Genomic DNA, 23764 nt, shown 5'->3' on the forward strand with positions numbered 1-23764 from the left:
GCAAACTTGAGTAAGTAGTGCTTGCGCTCATCACTAATCATGAAGATACTAATTGCATAGTTGCTCAATCAACAGCAATGTATTTGTTCAGTAATAAAATTAATCATCAAAAATACAAATTGAATAATAATTCTGCACCTCGGGGCGCAGTTTGCACAGGTGTGGTTTAGTGTTTCATCTAAGCTTCTGAATATTGAATTCTCCAACCTCTAAACTTACAAATGTAGGCCTATGTGTACTGAACAGAAATAGTTGCCAGAAATGGTATGGCTGCCCAATATAGTGCCTTTTATTATGTATCTGACACTTGTCATAGGTCTTGAAGCTTTCTAAGAAGCAGATGTTGCTAATGTGATTTATTCTCTTACATAACGGAGCAATAAAGATGTGCTGATCGTTTGCTCAACACAAACCATGCTGCTTGGCTGGGGAGCTCTTATTCTTGATGGATTTATTACAGCCATCATTGCAAGAAGTGTTGGCAGAAAGTGCAAAGAAAACAGATGGATGGGCTTGGTGGTGTGGGCCCCACAGACCGGATACTCCAGAAACAATTAATTCTGGGACTGCATAGCACATCCTTGAGGAGAGCGATGTCAGAACGGGCCCGTGTAGATCCGACGCTTTCATTCCTTCAAATCCTGGCAGAAGCAGTGGCCCGACGCAAGGAAGACAGTTACACGTCTGGTGTGATGTGTGTCCAGGGTGCCAATACCAGAGGAGACCTAAATCATCAGGAGGCGCTGATCCAGGTAGTGCAAGACTTGCAGCGGTCTCTTGTCAGTATGCAGTACTCGGATGGAGCAAAGAATGGGAGAACAACAGTCTGACTCAACGAACTCATATAACCATTCTTCGGCCCGACCTTTAAGGCTGGTTTCACATTAGCTTTTTTAGTATAGCGCATCGTGCGCGTCCATGCGCCATGCGCCCCTATGTTTAACATGGTGGGCGCATGTTCTAGTGTTTGCACACGCTCGTGTGTGTTTTCTTGTACATGCGGTTTTTTTGTAGTGTGCGCCTAGGCGCGCCCGACGCAACCTGTTGCATTTTTGGGTCGGTCCAACGGCATAAAAAAACGCTTGCGCATGTAATGCGACAAAATAACCCATTACAGTCTATGGGAACGCAGGCGTGCGCATGGACATGCACACGCCTGCGTTTAAAATCGCATGCGTTTTAAGAGTTAACATGGCTAGAAACTGGTTAAAACACATGCGCCTAAAAAATGCAAACACATGCAAAACGCATGATGTGTTTTTTTGCATCCGTTTCTATTGCACACGAAGCGCAGCGCTAAAAAAATGCTAATGTGAAATTAGCCTAAGGGGTCAGTGGGTGCAAGCTCCCCCCCCCCCCGCCAGGCATCAGAGGCACGAAGACAGGCTCGGGGTGCCCCTCGGCGAAGAGGAGGCATCCAATGCTGGGAATGTGGAGGAAAAGGGCACCTTGCCAGGGACTACCGGAATAATGCTCAAAGCCAGCAACAGGTGCCGTTAAACTACCAACCCCAGCAGTAACGCGGCACTCTGTGGGGGAAGCAAGAAGAGAGTCCGCTCCTTATCATAATGAACACTTGATTTCTGGGAGTCCCATCCTGCGTGCTGAATTTGAGGAAGTTGCAGTGGATTGCTTGATAGATAGAGGGTCACAAGTGACAACGATGCCAGAATCATATTTCAAACAGCATTTTCAGGCCCTGGCTAAGCCAGAGAAGGAGACATTGATCCGGTTGTTTGCTGCCAATCAACAGCCGATCCCGGTCACAGGGGTCGTGTGGATGAATATTCGAATCTGTGGGCAAGAAGTAGGGAAAAAAGGGATGCTGCTAGTTCCTGAGCCCATCAAAGAAGATGTGCCTGTAGTACTGGGAATGAATATCCTATGAGAACTCAATCAGATAATGTTCACCAAATGGGGACCCAGTTATTGGAAGAAGGCTGCCACACACAAGCCTACTCAAGCAGCCCTTCAGCGATTAATCCGCGTCTGTGGGACGCAGAAGAGTGTGCCGTCTTATCAGGCGGTAGGGATCACCAGGGCCCCTGGGAAGGAGTCTGTAATCCTGCCTCCTGAGCGAGAAAGTATATTACACCTTTCAGTGGGGACTCTTCGCAACCTTGACGGGCTGGAGGTGATAGTTCAGCCTGTGGTAGGCGGAGGAGCAGACCAAGAAGTCATGATAGCTCGTACGATAGCTGTAGTCCAGTGAGGACACGTCCCCATAAGAGCTTTGAACGTGGGCCTCAGGGAGGTCACCTTGCCACGGGGGACAGATCTGGCCTGGGTGTACCTACACAAGGGCGAAGTGGTGAGTCAGAAAGATGTCTTTATTGCCGATCGAAGGTGCAGGGTGGACCCTGGCAGTCGCTGCGGGGCCCGAAGAGAAGCCATCCCCGGAGTGGAATGGTCATCCTTGATCAAATGGAAGTTGATGTGAAGGCTCTTTGCCCTGAGCGTGTGCGGGCGATAGAAGCTATGCTGTGGCAAATTAAGCCGCATTCGCCCATCACGCCGAAGATTTTGGCTGTACCGAAGCAATCACACACATGAGATACCGACCGGCCAAGTTTGACTTTACCATCCATTGTCGCTCTGCTACTGAAAATGCAAATGCCGATGGCCTGTCACGAGTGACGGTGGAAACTCCAGTGGGGGATTTTGATGAACAACTCGAAGAGGAAGAAACCCCAGACTTCCGTAAGTTCAGGACCCCAGTGGTTGCGTTCCAGTAGGGAGGCCTGCACACTACCCCGATCTCTGGGGAGAACCAATAAAGAGTGGGGAAATGTTCAAAATGAAGACTGAGAGCTGAGACAGATGAAATGCTGGGTAGCGCAGAAGCGGAAGCCAGGCAAATAAGACAGAGGTAGTCTGGACGCTGAAATGAAGAGTGTCTTACACCAGTGGGATAGGCTGGAGGTGCAAGAATCGGTGCTATATCGCAAGAGGCAACAGCTGAAAGATACTGAAGTAAGGTGGCTGGTGGTAATCCCAGAAGGAATGGCCTAAGAAGTGGCTAAAGATGCCCACGAATTCAGAGCCCACTTAGGGTCCACAAAGACCTACCAGTGGTTACAGCGGCACGTGTACTGCCCCAGGTTGGGGTCCGTGGTAGAAGAGGTTTGCCGGCAATGTTAGGTATGCAATCTCATTAAGAGTACTGAACAAAGGGCACCCATCCAGACCATACATACTAAGGAACCGCTAGAATTCCTGATCGACTATCTCCTCATGGAACACTCAGCCCGGAGGCCATAGTACTGTTTGGTGATGACCGACCATTTCTCCAAGTTTGCGGTAGTCACCCCGACTAGAGATCAGACTGCCAAGTCGGCGGCACAGGCCACGTGTCAAGACTTCATCCGAGTGTATGGGTGCCCAAAGCGCATCCACTCTGACCAAGGTGCTTATTTCCAAAGCAAGGTGATGAAAGAACTGTATCGTTTGTATGGCATCAAGCGGTCCCGGACCACCCCATGCCATCCTCAAGGCAACGGAGCATGTGAACGCTTCAACCAAACCTTACTTCAAATGCTGAGGATGTTGGAAGAGGACAAGAAGGCATGCTGGCCAGATTTCCTGCCAGAGTTGGTCTGGACCTACAACAATCGGGTCCATTCCACCATGGGTTACGCCCCCTATCTGCTGCTGTTTGGAAGAGCTGGACGAGAGATCATTGAATTGAAGTTGGAACAGCCAGAGGAGCTGATGGAGCAAAATGTCACTTCATGGGTGAAAGAACATCGGAAACGACTGCAAACAATACGGCGGTTGGTGGGTCAGCAGCTACAGGACAAAGAACATACGGGTCATAAACCGATTCAAGAGATACCGTTCCGGCCCGGGGACCGAGTATTAGTCAGAGAGAAACGCCCCAAGGGTAAACTAAGTGAGAGATGGGAAATACAGCCTTACAAAATCATTGAGCGAGTGTATGCTGATAGTCCGGTCTACAAGGTACTTCACAAAAATATGCTGCGGCCATGCCGGTCCAGAGCCTGTCCCGTACCAGTGCCACCTGAAGACGTTGCTCCACTTCCTGAACCTGTCTTGCCTGCTGGTGAAATCAATGATAAATGGTGAATTGACCCTGACACCATGGGGGGTCCTCAGCCAGACAGAGATGGTAATCCTCTGGAGGTACCACTACCGCCACGTGATGATGAGTCCAGACAAGAGCCTACAACTCTTGCAGCAAGTATTTCTTTGGAAGATCCCAGAGGTCTACTGCAGGGGTTCCACCAGTCCATTATGTAGAACAGTGTTCTCTGTCTTTTTTTCCGTTTGTGTTGCCTCCCCTATAGGTGCTATTCTGCATTGCAAGTTTCTTCATCCCACTGCAACCTTGATGCTGTGATGGTTGAGGATGACCATATTTAAGTAGGGAGGCATGTAAGAGGGTGGCGTTGCTATGGACAGTAGAGACAAACTGCCACTTTAAGAGACAGCACCTCCTTGACTAGAGCAATGGGACATTCGGATCTCCTCTGCAATAAGACTGTTTTGGTTTGTTCTACCAGCAATGGAGAGGGGAGGGGCTGTTTTTCCTGTGTGTGTTCTGTGCTGGGAGTCTGCTGGAAACTGACGAGCTGGGAGCTGTGAGGAGAAAACATGCAGCTTGAAATTGACTGAACTTGTGGGATTGTGTAGACCCTTCTGGGGATAATGAAGGTGGCTTTCCTGTGTTGCTGTGAGGAAGCACGAAGATATACAAGGAAGGAATCCAGAGGAGGGAATCCACCGTTTCTATGAACAGGCTCAGGATCTTCACACAAGGACAAGACCACGTTGCACAGAGCTTCCAGGAGGATGTTGCATCATCTTGCAGGGAACTGCAGGGGGCCCCCAGGAAGGAACTGAGATCCCAACGTTACTGTGTTATCCCCTTGTGCGCACGTTAGGGATTAGGATTGGCTTCAATAGAGAGCACGGTAGCCGTGTGGCCAGTGTAGCAGAGGCCAGGTAGGCTATAGTTAGAGTAGCAGCATACTGTACTTTATTGTATTGTTTTGCCTTTTGGAAAAATACACTGATCTGTAATAGTTGGTGCACCATGCCATTTGGTGGCCCAGCTAGAGAATATCCCTTTTGTAAATTGTTTCATGTCATTGCATACCCCTGTTTACAGCTTCCTAACACTGCATTCCTTGCCTGTAAATAAATTAACCCTTTGTTGGTTGCACCTCATCTTGCGTACTGTAGTCTCCCTGCTGTAATGAACACCGCACTGCATTTGCTCACTGAGCCAGTGCGCGTGTCCTGAGTAAGACAAGCTGTGCTCAGAGATACCTGGGGAGCGGGGCAGCAGCGGTGAAGATGCGTGCTTCAGACCAACGGACCTGAGGCACGTGATTGCTGGGGGCGTGGCCTAAGCTTCAGAGAGCTAGGAGCTGAAAGAAAACTCCTAGATGGTAACTACGGGACAAAGTTACCAAGGGGCACAGACAGAGACGTAAACAGATCAGGCCAGGGTCAAAGCACGAGATAGCACGACAATACCAAAGGGCTAGACAGAAAGGATAGACAGGACGTAACCAAGAAGTCAGATACCAGAGAAACAGATATACAGTACAGAATCAACATGCAAACTCACAACGGGGGACAGAACCAGGTCAGAACCATAGAAGCAAGCTAGAAGGCAGTCAAAAGGCACAGGCACACAGGGGTCAACTAACTCAGCCGAGGGCAGGAGTATGACTGACACCAGATCTAGGTCAATTGGCAACTAAATAGCTGCCCTCTGCCAGAGAGAGGCAGAAACAATTAACCTCTGTCTGACCAGGATAGGACAAAGACAAAACCCCGTCCTGGATCATGACACCTGCATTGTGATGGTCTCTCGGCCATTGCTTTACTTCCTCGAGTCCAGACTCTGGGACCTTGATTTCCAAATGATATGCAAAATTTACTTTCATCTGAAAACAACACCTTGGACCACTGAGCAACAGTCCAGTTCTTTTTCTCCTTGGCCCAGGTAAAACATTTCTGGTGTTGTCTATTGGTCATCAGTGGCTTGACAAAAGGAATGTGACACTTGTAGCCCATGTCCTGGATACGTCTGTGTGTGGTGGCTCTTGAAGCAATGACTTCAGTAGCAGTTGTTAGGAGTCGGGTTCCTGTGACTGCACAGTAGGAATCCCGATCCTTGCCTTCGGCGGTCTCCCATTCCTCTCTGGCTGCAGAGGAGGCTGCTCAGCAGACTCATCAATCTCGTCGCTCTGCTCAGACCAGCACTGTGGGTTTGGTTGCTGCTGCCACCTCTGGTCCAACTATAGCAGCGCATGTTGGTCAGCAGCGAGCTACTCCAGGGACTAAGTCCTCCTTTCAGTACACTGAGCATGCCCTTGGGATGATCTCTCATTGGAGATAGGAGGTCACATGCTCAGGTCCTTCTCCAGCTCAGATTGAACCATCAGGAAGGTCCCGGAAGGACGCTGCTATAAAAGGTTCGCATGGCCACTCGGCCATGCGCTAAGATACACTTTTGTTGAGACTTGTGTGAGTGTTGATGGATGCATGAAACTGGTGACTGACTAAATAACCCCTCCCTTTGATACGTATGTGTTAGGGTTAGTTTAGCTTGAGTCAGCGCCTCATGGAGGCAAAGCATGTGCTCCAGTCTAAGCACTAAGGTTAGCGCCATAGTGCCGCCATATCTTCCGTACCTCTGGGTGGTACAAGTCTATCCGCTTCACCCTGTGACAGCTAACAGGGCACAGCATTTTCCTAGTGTCACTCCCTAGCGCCGCTGCAGCGGCTCTGTGTGCAAGTGGGTCTAAAAGGACTCTGACTCCGTGCCTCTGGGCAGAGTTCTGTGACCACATCGCTTGCGCTCATATCATATTAGTGTGGCCTTGTGAAGTAACAGGGTTCAACTCGTACACTCTGGGTGAAGTAACCCGAGCATGTTACTATCCGCCATTACCTAGCAGCAGGTTACATCTCTGCACGGTGGGCCCCGGGCTACGAACGCACCTCTTACCATCATAATTATTTGGTGCATTCCGCTAAACCCTTAACAGCAGTCCACTCCTTGTGAAACTCACTCAAATTTTTGAATGGCCTTTTCTTAACAATCCTTTCAAGGCTGCGGTTATCCCGGTTGCTTGTGCACCTTTTTCTACCACATTTTTTCCTTCCACTCCACTTTCCATTAACCCCTTACCTGCAATGGACGTAATATTCCGTCCATGTGACCCTTGACCTAATTACCATAGATGGAATATTACGTCACAGCGATCAGCGGCGCCCCACGTGGTGAGCGCCGCTGATCGCGGCCGGGTGTCAGCTGATTATCACAGCTGACACCCGGCACAATGTGTCAGGGGCGGTCACGGACCGCCCCCGACACGTTAACCCCTTGTACACCGCGATCAATCGCGATCGCGGTGTACCGGGGGTTAAAGGGAAGCATCGGCAGGGAGGGGGCTCCCTCCGTGCTTCCCTGAGCCCCCCACAGCAGCGCAATGTGCAGCGCTGCTGCGGGGTTCTCTTTCCTCTCTTTTCTCGGGGGCCTGTAGGGAGCTGACTTCCTCACTGCCTGCAAAGCGCAGGCATGAGGAAGTCTGCAGAACTGCCTGTGACAGATTGCTGATCTGTGACAGGACAGTGATGTCCCACCTGGGACAAGGTAATAAAGTAAAAAAAAAAGTGTTAAAAATAATTTAAAAAAAATCGCTAAATAAATTAGTAAAAAAAAAAAAAAAAAATATTCCCCAGTAAATCCATTTTTTCAAAATAAAAAAAAAAACCAAAACAATAAAAGTACACATATTTGGTATCGCCGCGTCCGTAGCAACCCGCCCTATAAAACTGTCCCATTAGTTAACCCCTTTAGCAAACCCCTTAAAAAATAAAAATAAAAAACGAAGCAAAAAATAATGATTTATTATCATACCACCGAACAAAAAGTGCAATAACATGCGATCAAAAAGACGCATATAAATATCCATAGTACCGCTGAAAACGTCATCTTGTCCCGCAAAAAACGAGCCACCATACAGCATCATCCGCAAAAAAATAAAGTTATAGCTCGCAGAATAAAGCGATACAAAAATAATTATTTTTTATATAAAATTGTTTTCATTGCAAAAAACCTACAAAACATAAAAAAACGACCTAAATGAGGTATCGCTGTAGCCGTACTGACCCGAAGAATAAAAACGCTTTATCAATTTTACCGCACGCGGAACGGTGTAAACGCACCCCCCCAAAAGAAATTCATGAAACGCTGGTTTTTGTTCATTCTGCGTCCCAAAAACCGGAATAAAAAGCGATCAAAAAATGTCACGTGCCCGAAAATGGTACCAATGAAAACGTCAACTCGTCCCGCAAAAAATAAGACCTCACATGACTCGGTGGGTCAAAATACGGAAAAATTATAGCTCTCAATATGTGGTGATGCAAAAACTATTTTTACAATAAAAAGCTTCTTTTAACGTGTGACAGCCGACAAACATAAAAACCGCCATAAATAGTAAATCAAACCTCCCGTTATCACCCCCTTAGTTAGGGAAAAATAATAAAACTAAAAGAAAAAGTATTTATTTCCATTTTCCCATTAGGGTTAGGGCTAGGGTTAGGGTTAGGGCTCAGATTAGGGTTAGGGGTGTGTTGGGGTTAGGGTTGGAGTTATAATTGGGGGGTTTCCACTGTTTGGGCACATCAGGTGCTCTCCAAATGCAACATGGCGTCTGATCTCAATTCCAGCCAATTCTGCGTTGAAAAAGTCAAATGGTGCTCCTTCCCTTCCAAGCTCTGCCATGCGCCCAAACAGTGTTTTACCCCCACATATGGGGTATCAGCCTACTCAGGACAAATTACAAAACAACTTTTGGGGTCCAATTTCTCCTGTTACCCTTAGGAAAATAAAAAATTGGGGGCAAAAATATCATTTTTGCGGAAAAAAATTATTTTTTTATTTTCACGCCCAGGCGTTATAAACTTCTGTGAAGCACTTGGGGGTTCAAAGTGCTCACCACACATCTAGATAAGTTCCGTGGGGGGTCTAGTTTCCAAAATGGGGTCACGTGTGGGGAGTTTCAATAGTTAAGGTACATCAGGGGCTCTCCAAACGCACATGACACCCGCAGACCAATCCATCAAAGTATGTATTCCAAAACGTCACTACTTCCCTTCCGAGCCCCGAAGTGTCCCCATACAGTAGTTTTCTCCCACAAATGGGGTGTCAGCGTACTCAGGACAAATTGGACAACAACTTTTGGGGTCCAATTTCTCCTGTTACCCTTGGAAAAATAAAAAAATGGGGACTAAAAGATGATGTTTGTTGAAAAAATACGATATTTTTATTTTCACGCCTGGGCATTATAAACTTCTGTGAAGCCCTTGGGGGTTCAAAGTGCTCACCACACATCTAGATAAGTTCCTTGGGGGGTCTAGTTTCCAAAATGGTGTCATTTGTGGGGGGTTTCTACTGTTTTGGTACATCAGGGGCTTTCCAAACGCGACATGGTGTCCGATCTCAATTCCAGCCAAAAACGTCAAATGGTGCTGCTTCCCTTCCGAGCTCTGCTATGCACCCAAATAGTCATTTACACCCACATATGGGGTATCAGCGTACTCAGGACAAATTGCACAATAACTTTTAGGGTCCTGTTACCCTTGGAAAAATAAAAATTGAGGGTGAAAAGATCATTTTTGTGGAAAAAATATGATTTTTTTAATTGTACCGCTGTACGTTATAAACTTCTGTGAAGCCCTTGTGGGTTCAAAGTTCTCACCACATATCTAGATAAGTTCCTTGGGGGGTCTAGTTTCCAAAATGGGGTCACTTGGGGGGGTTTCCACTGTTTAGGTACATCAGGGGCTCTCCAAACGCGACATGGTGTCCGATCTGAATTCCAGCCAATTTTGCATTGAAAAAGTCAAACAAAGCTCCTTCCCTACTGAGGTCTGCCATGCGCCGAAACAGTGATTCCCCACCACATATCTGGTATCAGCGTACTCAAGACAAATTGCACATTAACTTTTGCAGTCCAATTTCTCCTGTTACCCTTGGTAAAATAAAAAAAATTGAACCTGAAGTATTTTTTTTATGAAAAAAAGTTAAATGTTCATTTTTTTTTTTTTAAATATTCAAAAAATTCCTGTGACGCACCTAAAGGGTTAATAAACTTCTTGAATGTGGTTTTGAGCACCTTAAGGGGTGCAGTTTTTAGAATGGTGTCACTTTTGGGTATTTTCTATCATCTAGACCCCTCAAAGTGGCTTCAAATGTGATGTGGTCCCTAAAAATAAAATGGTGTTGCAAAAATGAGAAATCGCTGGTCAATTTTTAACCCTTATAACTTCCTAACAAAAAAAAATTTTGGTTCCAAAATTGTGCTGATGTAAAGTAAACATGTGGGAAATGTTATTTATTAAGTTTTTTGTGTGCCGTATCTCTGTGATTTAAGGGCATAAAAATTCAAAGTTGGAAAATTGCGAAATTTTCAAAATTTTTGCCAAATTTCCGTTTTTTTCACAAATAAACGCAAGTTATTTGAATGAAATTTTACCACTAACATGAAGTACAATATGTCACGAGAAAACAATGTCAGAATCACCGAGATCCATGGAAGCGTTTCAGAGTTATGACCTCATAAAGGGACAGTTGTCAGAATTGTAAAAATTGGCCCGGGAGTTAACGTGCAAGCCACCCTTGGTAGTGAAGGGGTTAATAAGCTTGGATACAGCACTCTGAATAGCCAGCTTCTTTAGCAATGAACTTTTGTGGCTTACCCTCCTTGTGGAGTGTGTCAATGACTTCCTTCTGGACACCTGTCAAGGCAGCAGTCTTCCCCATGATGGTGGAACCTACTGAAACAGACTAAGGAACCTTTTTAAAAGCTTAGGAGGCCTTTGCAGGTGTTTATTGTTAATTTTTCTAATTTACTGATAATGACTTTTGGGTTTTCATTGACTGTAGGCCATAATCGTCAACATTGACAGAAATAAACACTTGAAATAGATTCCTCTGTTTGTAATGACTCTATATAATATGAGTTTCACTTTTTGTATTGAAGACCTGAATTACAGTAAATTAACTTTTTGATATACTAATTTTGTGAGAAGCACTTGTATCTCATTGCTCACTGATAATTATCTGATTTTTCTTTGTTCAGATCTTTGTACAGACCGGCTTTTCTCCCAGGAACACTCTGTATGAGCAGTGTGCACAGGTGCCCAATATGGTGATCCCATCCACTGGATATTTTGGCATCTCGGCAGCTACATCGGCACTCGCAGGTGATACTGCCATACTTATATGTCATGTTTAAAATTTGTATTATAATTAAATCATTTATTTGAAAAAGTAACATGCCAACATTTTTTTTGCCACTTTCCTTGTCTTCAAAGATTGCTAGTTATAATTTTAGTATTTGTGCTGCACTATTATCAGGGTGTAAAGTGAGAAACCCAATTCCGAAGCTGTACATAAAAGACAAATAATTAGTAGTATTGCTGGAATGTTAATACGTATAAAGGTAATCATTATTAATATGTTATGTGTGCAGAAATTATCACTATATTATCGGTTTACATGCTCATGATTGATGAATTGAATTTACTTGCTTTTTATTCTAACGGCCAGTGTAAAATCATTCCCAGTAGTATGAGCTAAATTCTCATATCCATACAATATTACTTTGATAAAATGACTAAAAAAATCTATTTTCTATATACTGCTGAACATAATATCTGCCTTTTTCTTCAATACTTTTCAGTGTCTTGATATTTGTGGCACTAGGTGGCGCTGTTACTCTTAAGACTACTGTATATTTAGCACACGGAATAGAATGATAATCTAATATATAAAGCTCAAAGTGTGTATGTATGTATGTGTGTATGTCCGGGATTGGCATCAGCACCGTCGCAGCTACAGCCACAAAATTTGGCACAGTCACACGTCTGGACCCCGAGAGCGTCCTAAGCTATGTTGTGAGGCGAAATTTTGACTCCGCGCGTTCCAATTCACCAAACAATTTTGCCCCTATCTACATACTGGGGAAACAGTGTGTGCGTATCAAGCCCCACCCCTCATTATGATGTCACAATGGTTGCCATGGCGACTCTGATGTCATCAAGCCCTGCCGCTCATTATGATGTCATAATGGTTGACTATGGGATGGAGGATGTGTGATGGGTATATGGGCACTGGACTGTGGGATGGAGGATACGTATGACGGGTATATGGGCACGGGACTATGGGATGGTGGATGTGTGATGGGTATCTGGGCACTGGACTGTGGGATGGAGGATATGTATGACGGGTATATGGGCATGGGCCTATGGGATGGTGGATATGTATGACGGGTATATGGGCACGGGACTATGGGATGGAAGATATGTATGATGGGTATATGGGCATGGGACTATGTGATGGAGCATGTGTGATGGGTATATGGGCATGGGACTATGAGATGAAGGATGTGTGATGGGTATATGGGCACTTGACTATGGGATGGCTAATATGTATGATGGGTATATGGGCATGGGACTATGGGATGGAGAATATGTATGATGGGTATATGGGCATGGGACTATGGGATGGAGCATATGTATGATGGGTATGTGGGTACGGGCCTATGGGATGGTGGATATGTATGATGGGTATATGGGCACGGGACTATGTGATGGAGCATGTGTGATGGGTATATGGGCACGGGACTATGGGATGGAGGATATGTATGATGGGTATTTTGGCATGGGACTATGAGATGAAGGATGTGTGATGGGTATATGGGCAAGGGACTATGGGATAGAGGATATGTATGATGGGTATATGGGCATGGGACTATGGGATGGAGAATATGTAAGATGGGTATATGGGCATGGGACTATGGGATGGAGCATATGTATGATGGGTATATGGGTACGGGCCTATGGGATGGTGGATATGTATGATGGGTATATGGGCACGGGACTATGGGATGGAGGATATGTATGACGGGTATATGGGCAAGGGACTATGAGATGAAGAATGTGTGATGGGTATATGGGCACGGGACTATGGGATGGAGTATAATTATAATTTGTTATAACTAACCACAGTTCGTTACTATGCCCGGGCAGCGCCGGACTCTCAAGCTAGTTATCTCTATAAAGACTGGTAATTATGGATGTATTATAGTGGGTACGGGAAGTATTCAGACCCCTTTAAATTTTTCACTCTTTGTTTCATTGCAGCCATTTGGTAAATTCAAAAAAGTTCATTTTTTTCTCATTAATGTACACTCTGCACCCCATCTTTACTGAAAAAAACAGAAATGTTGAAATTTTTGCAAATTTATTAAAAAAGAAAAACTGAAATATCACATGGTCATAAGTATTCAAACCCTTTGGTCAGTATCGAGTAGAAGCAGCCTTTTGAGCTAGTACAGCCATGAGTCTTCTTGGGAATGATGCAACAAGTTTTTCACACCTGGATTTGGGGATCCTCTGCCATTCTTCCTTGAAATCCTCTCCAGTTCTGTCAGGTTGGAAGGTAAAGGTTGGTGGACAGCCTTTTTCAGGTCTCTCCAGAGATGCTCAATTGGGTTTAGGCCAGGGCTCTGGCTGGGCCAGTCAAGAATGGTCACAGAATTGTTCTGAAGCCACTCCTTTGCTATTTTAGCTGTGTGCTTAGGGTCATTGTCTTGTTGGAAGGTGAACCTTCGGACAAGTTTGAGGTCCAGAGCACTCTGGAAGAGGTTTTACATAGTATTTAAGATGGAGTGGAGACTTTAAGTCCATCTAGTTCAACCCATAGCCTAACATGTTGATCCAGAGTAAGGCAAAAAAATCATGAGGCAAACACTAAGCTCTACATTGGGGAAAAAAAAATCCTTCCCAACTCCACATACGGCAATCAGACTAGTTCCCTGAATCAACGCCCTATCAAGGAATCTAGTATACAGTATATTCCCTGTAACATTATTCTTTTCAAGAAAGGCATCCAGTTCCTTCTTAAATTTTAGCACTGAATCACTCATTGCAACATCATACGGTAGAGAGTTCCATTGTCTCACTACTCTTATAGTAAAGAATCTGCGACTGTGATTATGATTAAACCTTCTTTCCTCCAGACATAGAGGATGGCCCCTTGTCCCCGTCACAGGTCTAAGAGTAAAATGATCATTATAAAAGTCTTTTTCATCCAGGATATCTCTGCACTTGGCTGCATTCATGTTTCCTTCAATTGCAACCAGTCGTCCTGTCCCTGCAGCTGAAAAACACCCCCATAGCATGATGCTGCCACCACCATGTTTCACTGTTGGGATTGTATTGGGCAGGTGATGAGCAGTGCCTGGTTTTCTCCACACATACCGCTTAAAATTATCACCAAAAAGTTCTATCTTCGTCTCATCAGACCAGAGAATCTTACTTCTCAATGTCATGTGTTTTTTTAGCAAACCCTATGTGGGCTTTCATATGTCTGGCACTGAGGAGAGGCTTCGCTCGGGCCACTCTGCCATAAAGGCCTGACTGGTGGAGGGCTGCAGTGATAGTTGACTTTGTGGAACTTTCTCCCATCTCCCTACTGCATCTCTGGAGCTCAGCCACAGTGATATTGGGGTTCTTCTTTACCTCTCTCACTAAGGCTCTTCTCCCACGATAGTGTAAGGGGTGTATTGGGACTGACTTGTGCCACACTCCCTTTGCCCTAATCCCTGTTATTATGTGTTATGTCATGTATGTTTGTAATGCTGCTACTGTCTAAAGTCATTTGTAAATATATAAGTTGTAGGAAAAGGGCAGTACTCAAGTTAGCCCACTAGAGGGGGCAGATTAGGACTAAATAGTAAAAAGATAGCAACTAGTTAAATTAGGAGGGGCCAACTGTGGGTAAGTTGTAGGATTTCCTGAATTCTAGTCAGTAGGGCCTGAGAGCCTGGTCAGTGTAGTTGGCCATGCAACGTTAAGTGATGAGCCCAGTCATCCAGGACAAGTGGGCTGAAGGTCACGGCAGCAGAGGAATGCAGGGCAGCTCTAATATGTGGCAGCTAACTACGTGGGCTGATGCCCTTTTGTCTGGGCAAAACGGACAGGGGATCTCTTGAAGATAGTTTGGCTGTCCAGAAGGAACGCTGCGGTACCGAACGAGTCGGAAGGACCATGGGGCATTATAGAAGAAGCAAGGGAAAACACAGGGACAGACATGAATGTGCTCTGTGATGATCCCTATGTTGTTGCTGTGACTGAGCTGGACGTGCTGAGAATGGAATCAAGTAAACTTTGAATTTGGAACTAGACTCTGTCTCTCTTTATTTAAAACCGTCAGAAGAAACTCCTCAGCAGATCAGAGAGGACCTTGATGGATCTGAAAGCGCAAAGAAATGTACGCTACAAAGGAGACATTGTATGCATGTGACAGAGGGCCAGGGTGCGTTGAAACAGCCACCATTGTGGGCCACGACTACGGCCCTGGACCCCCTCACGATTGCTCAGTTTGGCTGGACAGCCAGGTCTAGGCATACTTCTGGTGGTCCCAAACTTCTTCTATTGAAGGATTATGGAGGCCACTATGCTCTTAGGAACCTTGAGTACTGCAGAAATTGTTTTGTAACCTTGGCCAGATCTGTGCTTTGCCACAATTTTGTCTCTGAGCTCCTTGGCCAGTTCCTTTGACCTCATGATTCTCATTTGGTCTGACATGCACTGTGAGCTGTGAAGTCTTATTTAGACAGGTGTGTGTGGATCGCCCGCTAGGGCCGTGGGGTACTCGATACCGGGCTACTATTTAAAGGGGTAGTGTCACGGCAGCAGGTGACCCGGTCCGTGGCCCTGGGTGTCCAATTAAAGGGGTATTTACAAGGGATAATAAAGTTTATAACGTTCATAATAAAGTGTTTGTGACGCCACCTGTGGTATTTGGTCAGGGGACTGACGCTGCTATGCAGATCCTCTGGGATGATGATAGGGCAGCAGAGATGGTTTACCTCTCCACAGGTAGAGCGGTATCCCAGGGCAGCTTGGATGTAGATGTTAAAGGTGAGGTTGGTGAGTGTGGTGCAGGGCAGGTGATGCAGGAATGATTAGAGGACATGGCTGCATGCAGTTTCCAAAGCTTTACTCACAGTTCTTGTGCGCAGGTGCCCGCTTCGTGCCGTGTCCTCAAGGTGAGGGGTCCAGCAAACTCCCAGACAGATCAGGATACACCTTTCCAGGACTACTTTCTGTATATGCCTCTCCTGGCCATCTCACTGTGCTGGCTTTCCACCCTTCCTGCCCAAAACCTCACAGTCAGTGTCCCGAGCCATCAACCGCGGACCCTGTCGGGTGATGTCTTCTCTGCGTCCCCTTGCTCCTATGTGGCTGCCTTTTCAGCGATGTGACTGTGGCTGTGGCTGGAGCACCTAGAGACGCCCATGCCTCTGGCTTTCTAGCTGAGTCTGGTGATTTCTCCACTAGTCTTGGGGGTTGCTGGTACCCCACTGTGACCTGGTCCCTCCACCTGATGGCAGTCAGCATGGATACGGGCCCCATGGGTGGACTTCTCACTATGCGTGTCCCAAGTACCCCTTCTCTCTTCTGGGAGCTTCCTTCTGTCTCTCCCTTTCAGCTTTCTCTCTGCAGCTCCTCCTGACAGGGAGCTGCCTCACAGCAGGTCTGCTTACTTTCACTTTCTGCTCTTGTCTGACTCACTCTCTCTGCACTGTTCTTTCCAGCTCTGTTAGCTCCTCCCCTTTTTCCTACCTTCTCCACGCACTCCCCCTTTACTACCCAGCCCGGGATGAGACCATTCTCCCTTAGGGTACGTCCAGGGTGCCCTGCTGCAATAGTCTGTGTTGGGTGCAGGTGTTAGAGTCCTGGATGGTGCTCCGTCTTACCTGAGAGTGGGGAACTACACCTCTGGGTGATATGCAGTACCTCTGTGGTGACTGAACCCTCAGGGGCGCCACATGTGCCTTTACAAATCAAGTCCTATCAGGTTAATTAAACACAGCTGGACTCAAATGAAGGCGTAGAACGATCTCAAGGAGGATCACAAGGAAATGGACAGCATGTGACGTAAATGATTGTCTGAGTAAAGGGTCTGAATACTTATGACCATGTGATATTTTGTTTTTTCTTTTTTAATAAATTTGCAAACATTTCTACATTTCTGGGGTTTTTTTTTGTCAAGATGGGGTGCAGAGTGTACAATAATGAGAAAAAATGAACTTTTTTGAATTTACCAAATGGCTGCAATGAAACAAATAGTGAAAAAAATTGTAAAGAGGTATGAATACTTTCCGTACCCACTGTAAGTTACTAATGCCTTATGTAGCACTTTGGGGTTAATCTTTCTCTTTTTCTTTCTCTCAGATAACCATGATGTTTTCTCTTTTATGGTGTACAGCCTAAGCACAAGCTGGGAAGAGGTAGCAACATTTTTCTTTATATTACTTATCTATTTTTTAATCTTATTTCTCTTCTCTGAATTTAAAGAGTAACTGTCATTTTTATTTTTTTCCCCATAAATTAACAGTACGCCTGAAAATAAGAAACTTTATAACATATCTTATCTTTTAAATAACAGTGGACAGTGTCAAAGTGGCAGTCAGATAATTGTAAAGTGACATATTTTACCACCTAAGTAAAGCCAACCCAGCATACGGGCCTCCTATCTGCTGCTGTGGCTGTGTTATTGAACACTTTAACAGAAAATAGCCTTCCAAAGTTATTTATTAGAGCCGAATGCATTTAACAAGTCACAAAGTAAAATGGTAATATGCATATGCTTTGTTCTGAAAATCATCTGGTTTATCAGAATTTATGATCAATAGGACCAATTTCATGAACTGAAGTATCGTCTGCCAGCTGCAAGTGAAAATAGACACGGCACTCATACAGTCAAAAAAAACTTGTGGTGCACAAGTAGGGTGTCCAGCCCATAGTACAAATCGTAGAAAAAACTTAGCACTTAGGGAGAAGTGTGGTAACATAAAGGTTCCATTTATTGCATCCAGAATTAACGTTAAACATTTTCGGTCCACATCCGGACCTTCATCAGAACTGGTATGGAAAAACTGAGTGCTCACCCTCTGCAACTATGTTCGCCTGCACCCACGCGCTACTACATACAAGTCTCTCCACCAGGCATCCAGGTTTCCTGAATTTCTCCCTGGATTTACTGTAGAAAACAGGATATCCATAGCAAGACACAGAACCCAGGTTTTCCAGTTCTGATGAAGGTCCGGATGTGGACCAAAAATGTTTAACGTTAATTCTGGATGCAATAAATGGAACCTTTATTTTGCCACACTTCTCCCTGAGTGCCAAGTTTTTTCAGTGATTAGCATGACAGCTGCATCACCCTACAATATTAATGTAATGTGGCAGCCGTCATCTAGGCAGCTGTTACATCTATACGTAGTCTCTGTGCAAACTACTGTATGTTTTGCATTAAAGTCTCCAGCAGCTCAGATCCCAAAGGACGAGAGGGAAAGGTATGAGAAAGAATATGAGGAGTTTCAGAAGGAACTGGAAAAGAACATGGAAGACTTCCAGAAGAAAAATCCTGTTGAAGGTCTGAGTTTGAGCATTCTCCATTGCTATGTCATATTCTCTCAGTATCAATGGTGACCCAGCAGCTGGAAGCTTCATCACATTACAGTCCGCACAGGCATTCATTTGGGGAAGGGTAGAAGCAGCCATATGGGATATTTCCATATTTAAAATGTGTTTCCCTATTCCAAAGGTGGAGATCCGACCCCTGAGACCTCCAGTAATGCCAAAAGCAATACTCTGAAAGGTCCAATCGGAGTAGTTGACGGATCATTTCAGAGCACAGTTTTTGAGATTTCTAGGGGTCTCAGCTGTCAGATCCCCAACTTTTGGATAAATGATAACTTTCAATGATGGGAATAACCCTTTAAGACTCCTTCTACCCTGCCCCAAATGAACAGACTGTACATACAAACATGATGAAGCTACCAAATACTATACAACCAGGGGTTGCAGTCACACCCAGGCCCTGGAGAGAAGGGATGCTCAAAAAGTCGTTTCAGCCCAAATGAGAAGACCAATATTATTAAAGACCCCTTCTAATGAGGGGTCATGTTTGAGATTTTGCATTGGGGCCTATGAGCTTTAAGTTGCACCATTGAAAAGAACATTTAGTTTTATTTCCACATTAGAAACCTGAAGGTTTCCACTCAGGTACAGATCTGAAGCTATACATTTATAATATTGCTATATTATGAGCATTATTTTAGGCGTTGCTTAGTTGGGCACTGTGTAGTGCAGTTTGACCTGCAGAATTCTATTCAACCTGACGATATCTCTCCATGACAAGCACTAGAATACTGTTTTTTGCTGGCTACTTCTGTGCCTTCCTTACCCATAACTTCACATCTTCTTGTTGTTCATCATGGTCAGAAGAGGATGAGTTTGAATCAGAGAGTCAGCGGGAACTAGAAATGATACTTTTTGGACAGACTCGGTTGCTGGAGGAGACAAGAGTACTGAAAACAAGACTAAACATGACTTTAGAGGCGCAGATCAGACACCGAGACATATTGAGCAATTCCAAAGCCAATGAGACCACCACTGTAAGCATGGAACATGTGAGTATAGGCAGCACTCGGGTCTACTACCTAAAGGGTACCTGCCATGGTGAAATTAGTGTTTGATCTCCACGTGGGATGTTATAGCGCGGGAGGAGCTGATCACATTGATAGACATTTTTGTGGGAAAGGTTTCAGTAAAACTTACATTTTATTCTTTGAAATCCCTGGTGTTTGTATGCGCCCATTCGGCGGCGCTACTCAGTGATTGACAAATAGTAGACAGTGAAGGAACTACACACCTCAAAGATACTCACACTTAAAGATACTTCAGGATTTGGCAGTACTTCATATCTTTTGGTTACATTGTGGTAAGTACAGTATTATGTAATGTTTCGGGTGAAGACCATCAGACATAAGGCCTTGATATGGCTAGATCCTGTTTGTCCTTTTTTTTAGGGAGGGGGGGAAATCCCATCCCGCACCCTGGATCCTCTTGACCTATATGCAGTGGACATAGCCCATACTTCTGATGAAGGGTTTTCACCTGAAACTTTAACGTATTACTGTACATACCCTGGTGTAACCAATGGATATTAAATACTGCCAATAAATCCTATTTGAAGCATCTCTGTGTCTCTAGGTGTGCAGCACCTTCATTCTGTCTACCACTGGTCTACAGTAGCTCAGTGGCTGGCTCCAGAGGATCAAGCACCCTTCTCAAGCTAACTCTAAATCACTGAATGTGCCACCTACCTCTTTGACTACGTAATGATTGACAGTCTCACCAAAATGACTGTGTCTGCAGAGATAGCTGTCAATTACTGCGTAAGAAGGACCACCCACTGGACTCCCATGTATACCAACACCAGGGATTTCAATGAATAAATGCAAAGTTACAAAAAAATCTTCCCTCAAGTTATATATCATTCTGTTCAGCTTCTCCGCCTTGTCTACACCATGCTGTCCACAGATCCAACTGCATGTACAATGTGACAGGTTCCCTTTAATTGCATATGTATAGTGTTTATAGAGGTGATGAGTACGCAGAACAACAGACTGCACAGACTGCATGCAAAGGAAAACTCCTTGCAACTGGCTTATGAGCTGCCCCCTCCTATTCACTTATTCATTCATTCATTTACTTAGATGCTGTGGTCTGTGGTCTTAAACCGCTTATGATTTCATGGATTAAGAGCTTAGAGAAAAGGTTTTCTGTTTTTGTTCCTGTTTTTTTTTTCAGCAGGATAAATGTTTTTGAGTGTAATCATTTTCCTGTATTGTTCTGCTTGATACGTGCAACTCATCCAAGGAAATGTATCTATGAAACAGTAATTACTAAATAATTACACCCACGACTTCTACACTACTGGGCAAAAGGTGTGCAAAAAATGCAGCAAAGAAAGAATTTTTTTAGAATAGATGTGTTTGTTGTTATAAATTAACAAAATGCGAAGTGAATAGACAAAAGAGAAATCCGAATTAATTCAGTATTAGGTGTGACGGCCAGGGGCATAACGACCACGGTCATATTTGTAGCAACTACGACCATGCAAGTGAGGAGTCAACGAACGTTAAAACAATTTTCAACTGGATGTGTGTCCGACGCGTCGGGTCCGTGCACGTCAGTACAAGCTGCCAGCCAATCAGATGCCAGCACCTGACATTGGCGTGCATGTGACTGGGGGCATATGGCAGTGAAGTCATATATTAGTCCTGATGGGGCCAGGATAAGGGAGAAACATACCAGGAAGGGGCCATGATGAAGGGAATATATATATACGGCATATATATACAGTATATACCAGGATGGAGGCAATCAGACCAGCAGACTAGTTATGCCACTGGTGACGGTCCTTTGCCTTGAAAACAGCAACAATTCTTCTAGGTACAGTTGTACACAGTTTTTGTTAAGAAACTCAGTAGGTAGATTGCTAAAAATATCTTGGAGAATTTTTTGTGGATGTAGGCTTGCACAAAATTCTTCTGTGCCTTCAAGTAATCTCACCCAGATTTGATTATAGAGACCAGGACTCTGTGGGGATGATATTGTCACTTCCAGGACTCCTTGTTTGTTCTTCCTTACTCTGAAGATTATTTTTAGTGTCATTGGCTCTATGTTTGAGGTTGTTATCCTGCCGCAGAACAAATTTGGAGCCAATCAAACGCCTTCCTGATGGTATTAAATGACGGAGAAATATCTGTCTTTAATAAACTATTACCATTTCTATTTTTTAAAGTATTCTTGTTGCATTTTTTTCCACATTTGCTTAAGATTTGCACAAAACTTTTTTGAAATATATATTTTTTTCATTTTTGTTTATTAATAATGATCATCATTTTCTCAATATTCCATCTGGTATAAGGGTACACTACAGAAGTATTTTGTGGACATTTTGTAATTTGCTCATCTGCAGACACATAGATAGCAATATAGGCATTCCATGTTATTTCATATACTATGTGCCATAATTAGGCTATGGTATGGATTTGAAAAGTGGAGACACAAATACGACATACTGTATATGCAGTTATGTGATAAGGTTCATTAGAGGGTCGATATTGACTTTTAGGATTGCTACTTCTATAGGTGGCACTAGAGTTCTAGTCCTCTTCCTCTCTGAAGAGACAATTTGCACATTTCCAACAGGAGCATTGCAAGACTTAAAAGTCTCCTCACCTTGGCCTGTCAGTCTTAACATGTCACTCTCCACAAAGAGACACGTAACCCCTTGGATCCCGGTCAGACGCACTCTGATGCAGCCAAACCAGATCTCACAATTTGCTCTGAGGGACAGTAGCCCAAAACACATTGTCTGCAAATAGAGATTTTGGTTTTGGCTTCTATCCTAAGTCATGTGACAATGCACATTAAAGGGTCAATATTGACTTTTAGGATTGATACTTCCAATACGTGCAATAATAATAATAATTTTATTTCTATAGCGCCAAAATATTCCGCAGCACTTTACATTTTAGAGGGGACTTGTACAGACAATAGACATTACAGCATAACAATAGACACATAGCTCAAAACAGATACCAAGAGGAGTGAAGGCTCTGCTTGCAAGCTTACAATCTATGAGGAAAAGTTGAGACACGGAAGGTAGATGGTAACAATTGCTTTCGTTGTTCGGACCAGCCAAAGTGTAAGAATCGGGTGTTCATGTAATGCTGCATGAACCGGTTATCAGCCTAAGTATGTAACAGCACAGACACAGAGGGCTATTTAAATGCATAAAGCATGTGAGAAAATGATGCAAGGAATCTGGTTATTGTAAAACATTTTGAATGGGTAACACAGGGATAATTAGGTTAATGCGTTGAGATGGTAGGCCAGTCTGAACAAATATGTTTTAGGGCACGCTTAAAACTGTGGGGATTGGGGATTAATCGTATTAACCTGGGTAGTGCATTCCAAAGAATTGGCGCAGCACGTGAAAACTCTTGGAGACGGGAGTGGGAGGTTCTGATTGAGGATGTTAACCTCAGGTCATTGGCAGAACGGATGGCATGGGTAGGGTGGTAGACTGAGATGAAGGAGAAGATGTAGGGTGATGCTGAGCCATGGAGTGTTTTGTGGGTGTGGGTAATAAGTTTGTACTGGATTCTGGAGTGGATGGGTAACCAGTGTAATGACTGGCACAAGGTAGAGGCATTGGTATAACGATTGGTGAGGAATATGTTCCTGGCTGCAGAATTCAAGACACATTGGAGAGGGGAGAGTTTGGTAAGAGGAAGACCGATTAGTAGAGAGTTACAATAGTCCAGACGAGAATGAATAAGAGATACAGTAAGCGTTTTTGCAGAGTCGAAAGTAAGAAAGGGTCGAATTCTAGAAATGTTTTTGAGGTGCAGATAACAAGAGCGAGCCAGCAATCTGATGTGGGGGGTAAATGAAAGCTCGGAATCAAGTATGACCCCAAGACAGCAGGCATGTTGCTGGGAAGTAATGGTGGAACCACACACAGAAATGGCAATGCTGGGCATAGGTAGGTTAGTAGAGGGAAGAAACACAAGGAGTTCAGTTTTTGACAGATTCAGTTTCAAATAGAGGGAGGACATGATGTTAGATACAGGGGTAAGACAATCACCAGTGTTTTCTAAAAAGGCAGGCGTGATATCAGGAGAAGAGTGTCATCAGCATAGAGGTGCTACTGGAAACCAAATCTGCTGATTGTATGACCAATAGGGGCAGTATACAAAGAGAAGAGAAGGGGGCCTAGAACGGTGTCCTTGAGGCCGATGGAGTGGAGCATAGTGAGGAGGAGCTGATGATCCACAGTGTC

The 23764-nt window shown here is 44.5% G+C and overlaps 1 protein-coding gene and 1 long non-coding RNA gene across 2 annotated transcripts in view; one reads left to right on the top strand and one right to left on the bottom strand.

Moving 5' to 3' along the window:
- LOC141093087 (uncharacterized) overlaps positions 1-23764 on the bottom strand; it is a 163089-nt gene that overhangs the window by 68399 nt on the left and 70926 nt on the right. The window lies entirely within an intron of this gene.
- Positions 1-23764, top strand: part of LMAN1L (lectin, mannose binding 1 like) — a 209796-nt gene that overhangs the window by 50847 nt on the left and 135185 nt on the right. The window contains exons 6-9 of the mRNA XM_073579548.1: positions 11127-11250; positions 17293-17348; positions 18379-18496; positions 19348-19535. Coding sequence (XP_073435649.1) covers positions 11127-11250; positions 17293-17348; positions 18379-18496; positions 19348-19535 — 486 coding nt within the window. The remainder of the gene's footprint in view (positions 1-11126; positions 11251-17292; positions 17349-18378; positions 18497-19347; positions 19536-23764) is intronic.

This window comes from Dendrobates tinctorius, unplaced genomic scaffold (genome assembly GCF_039654945.1).
Source record: "Dendrobates tinctorius isolate UK_male_01 unplaced genomic scaffold, ASM3965494v1 ptg000062l, whole genome shotgun sequence".
NCBI classification, from domain to species: domain Eukaryota; kingdom Metazoa; phylum Chordata; class Amphibia; order Anura; family Dendrobatidae; genus Dendrobates; species Dendrobates tinctorius.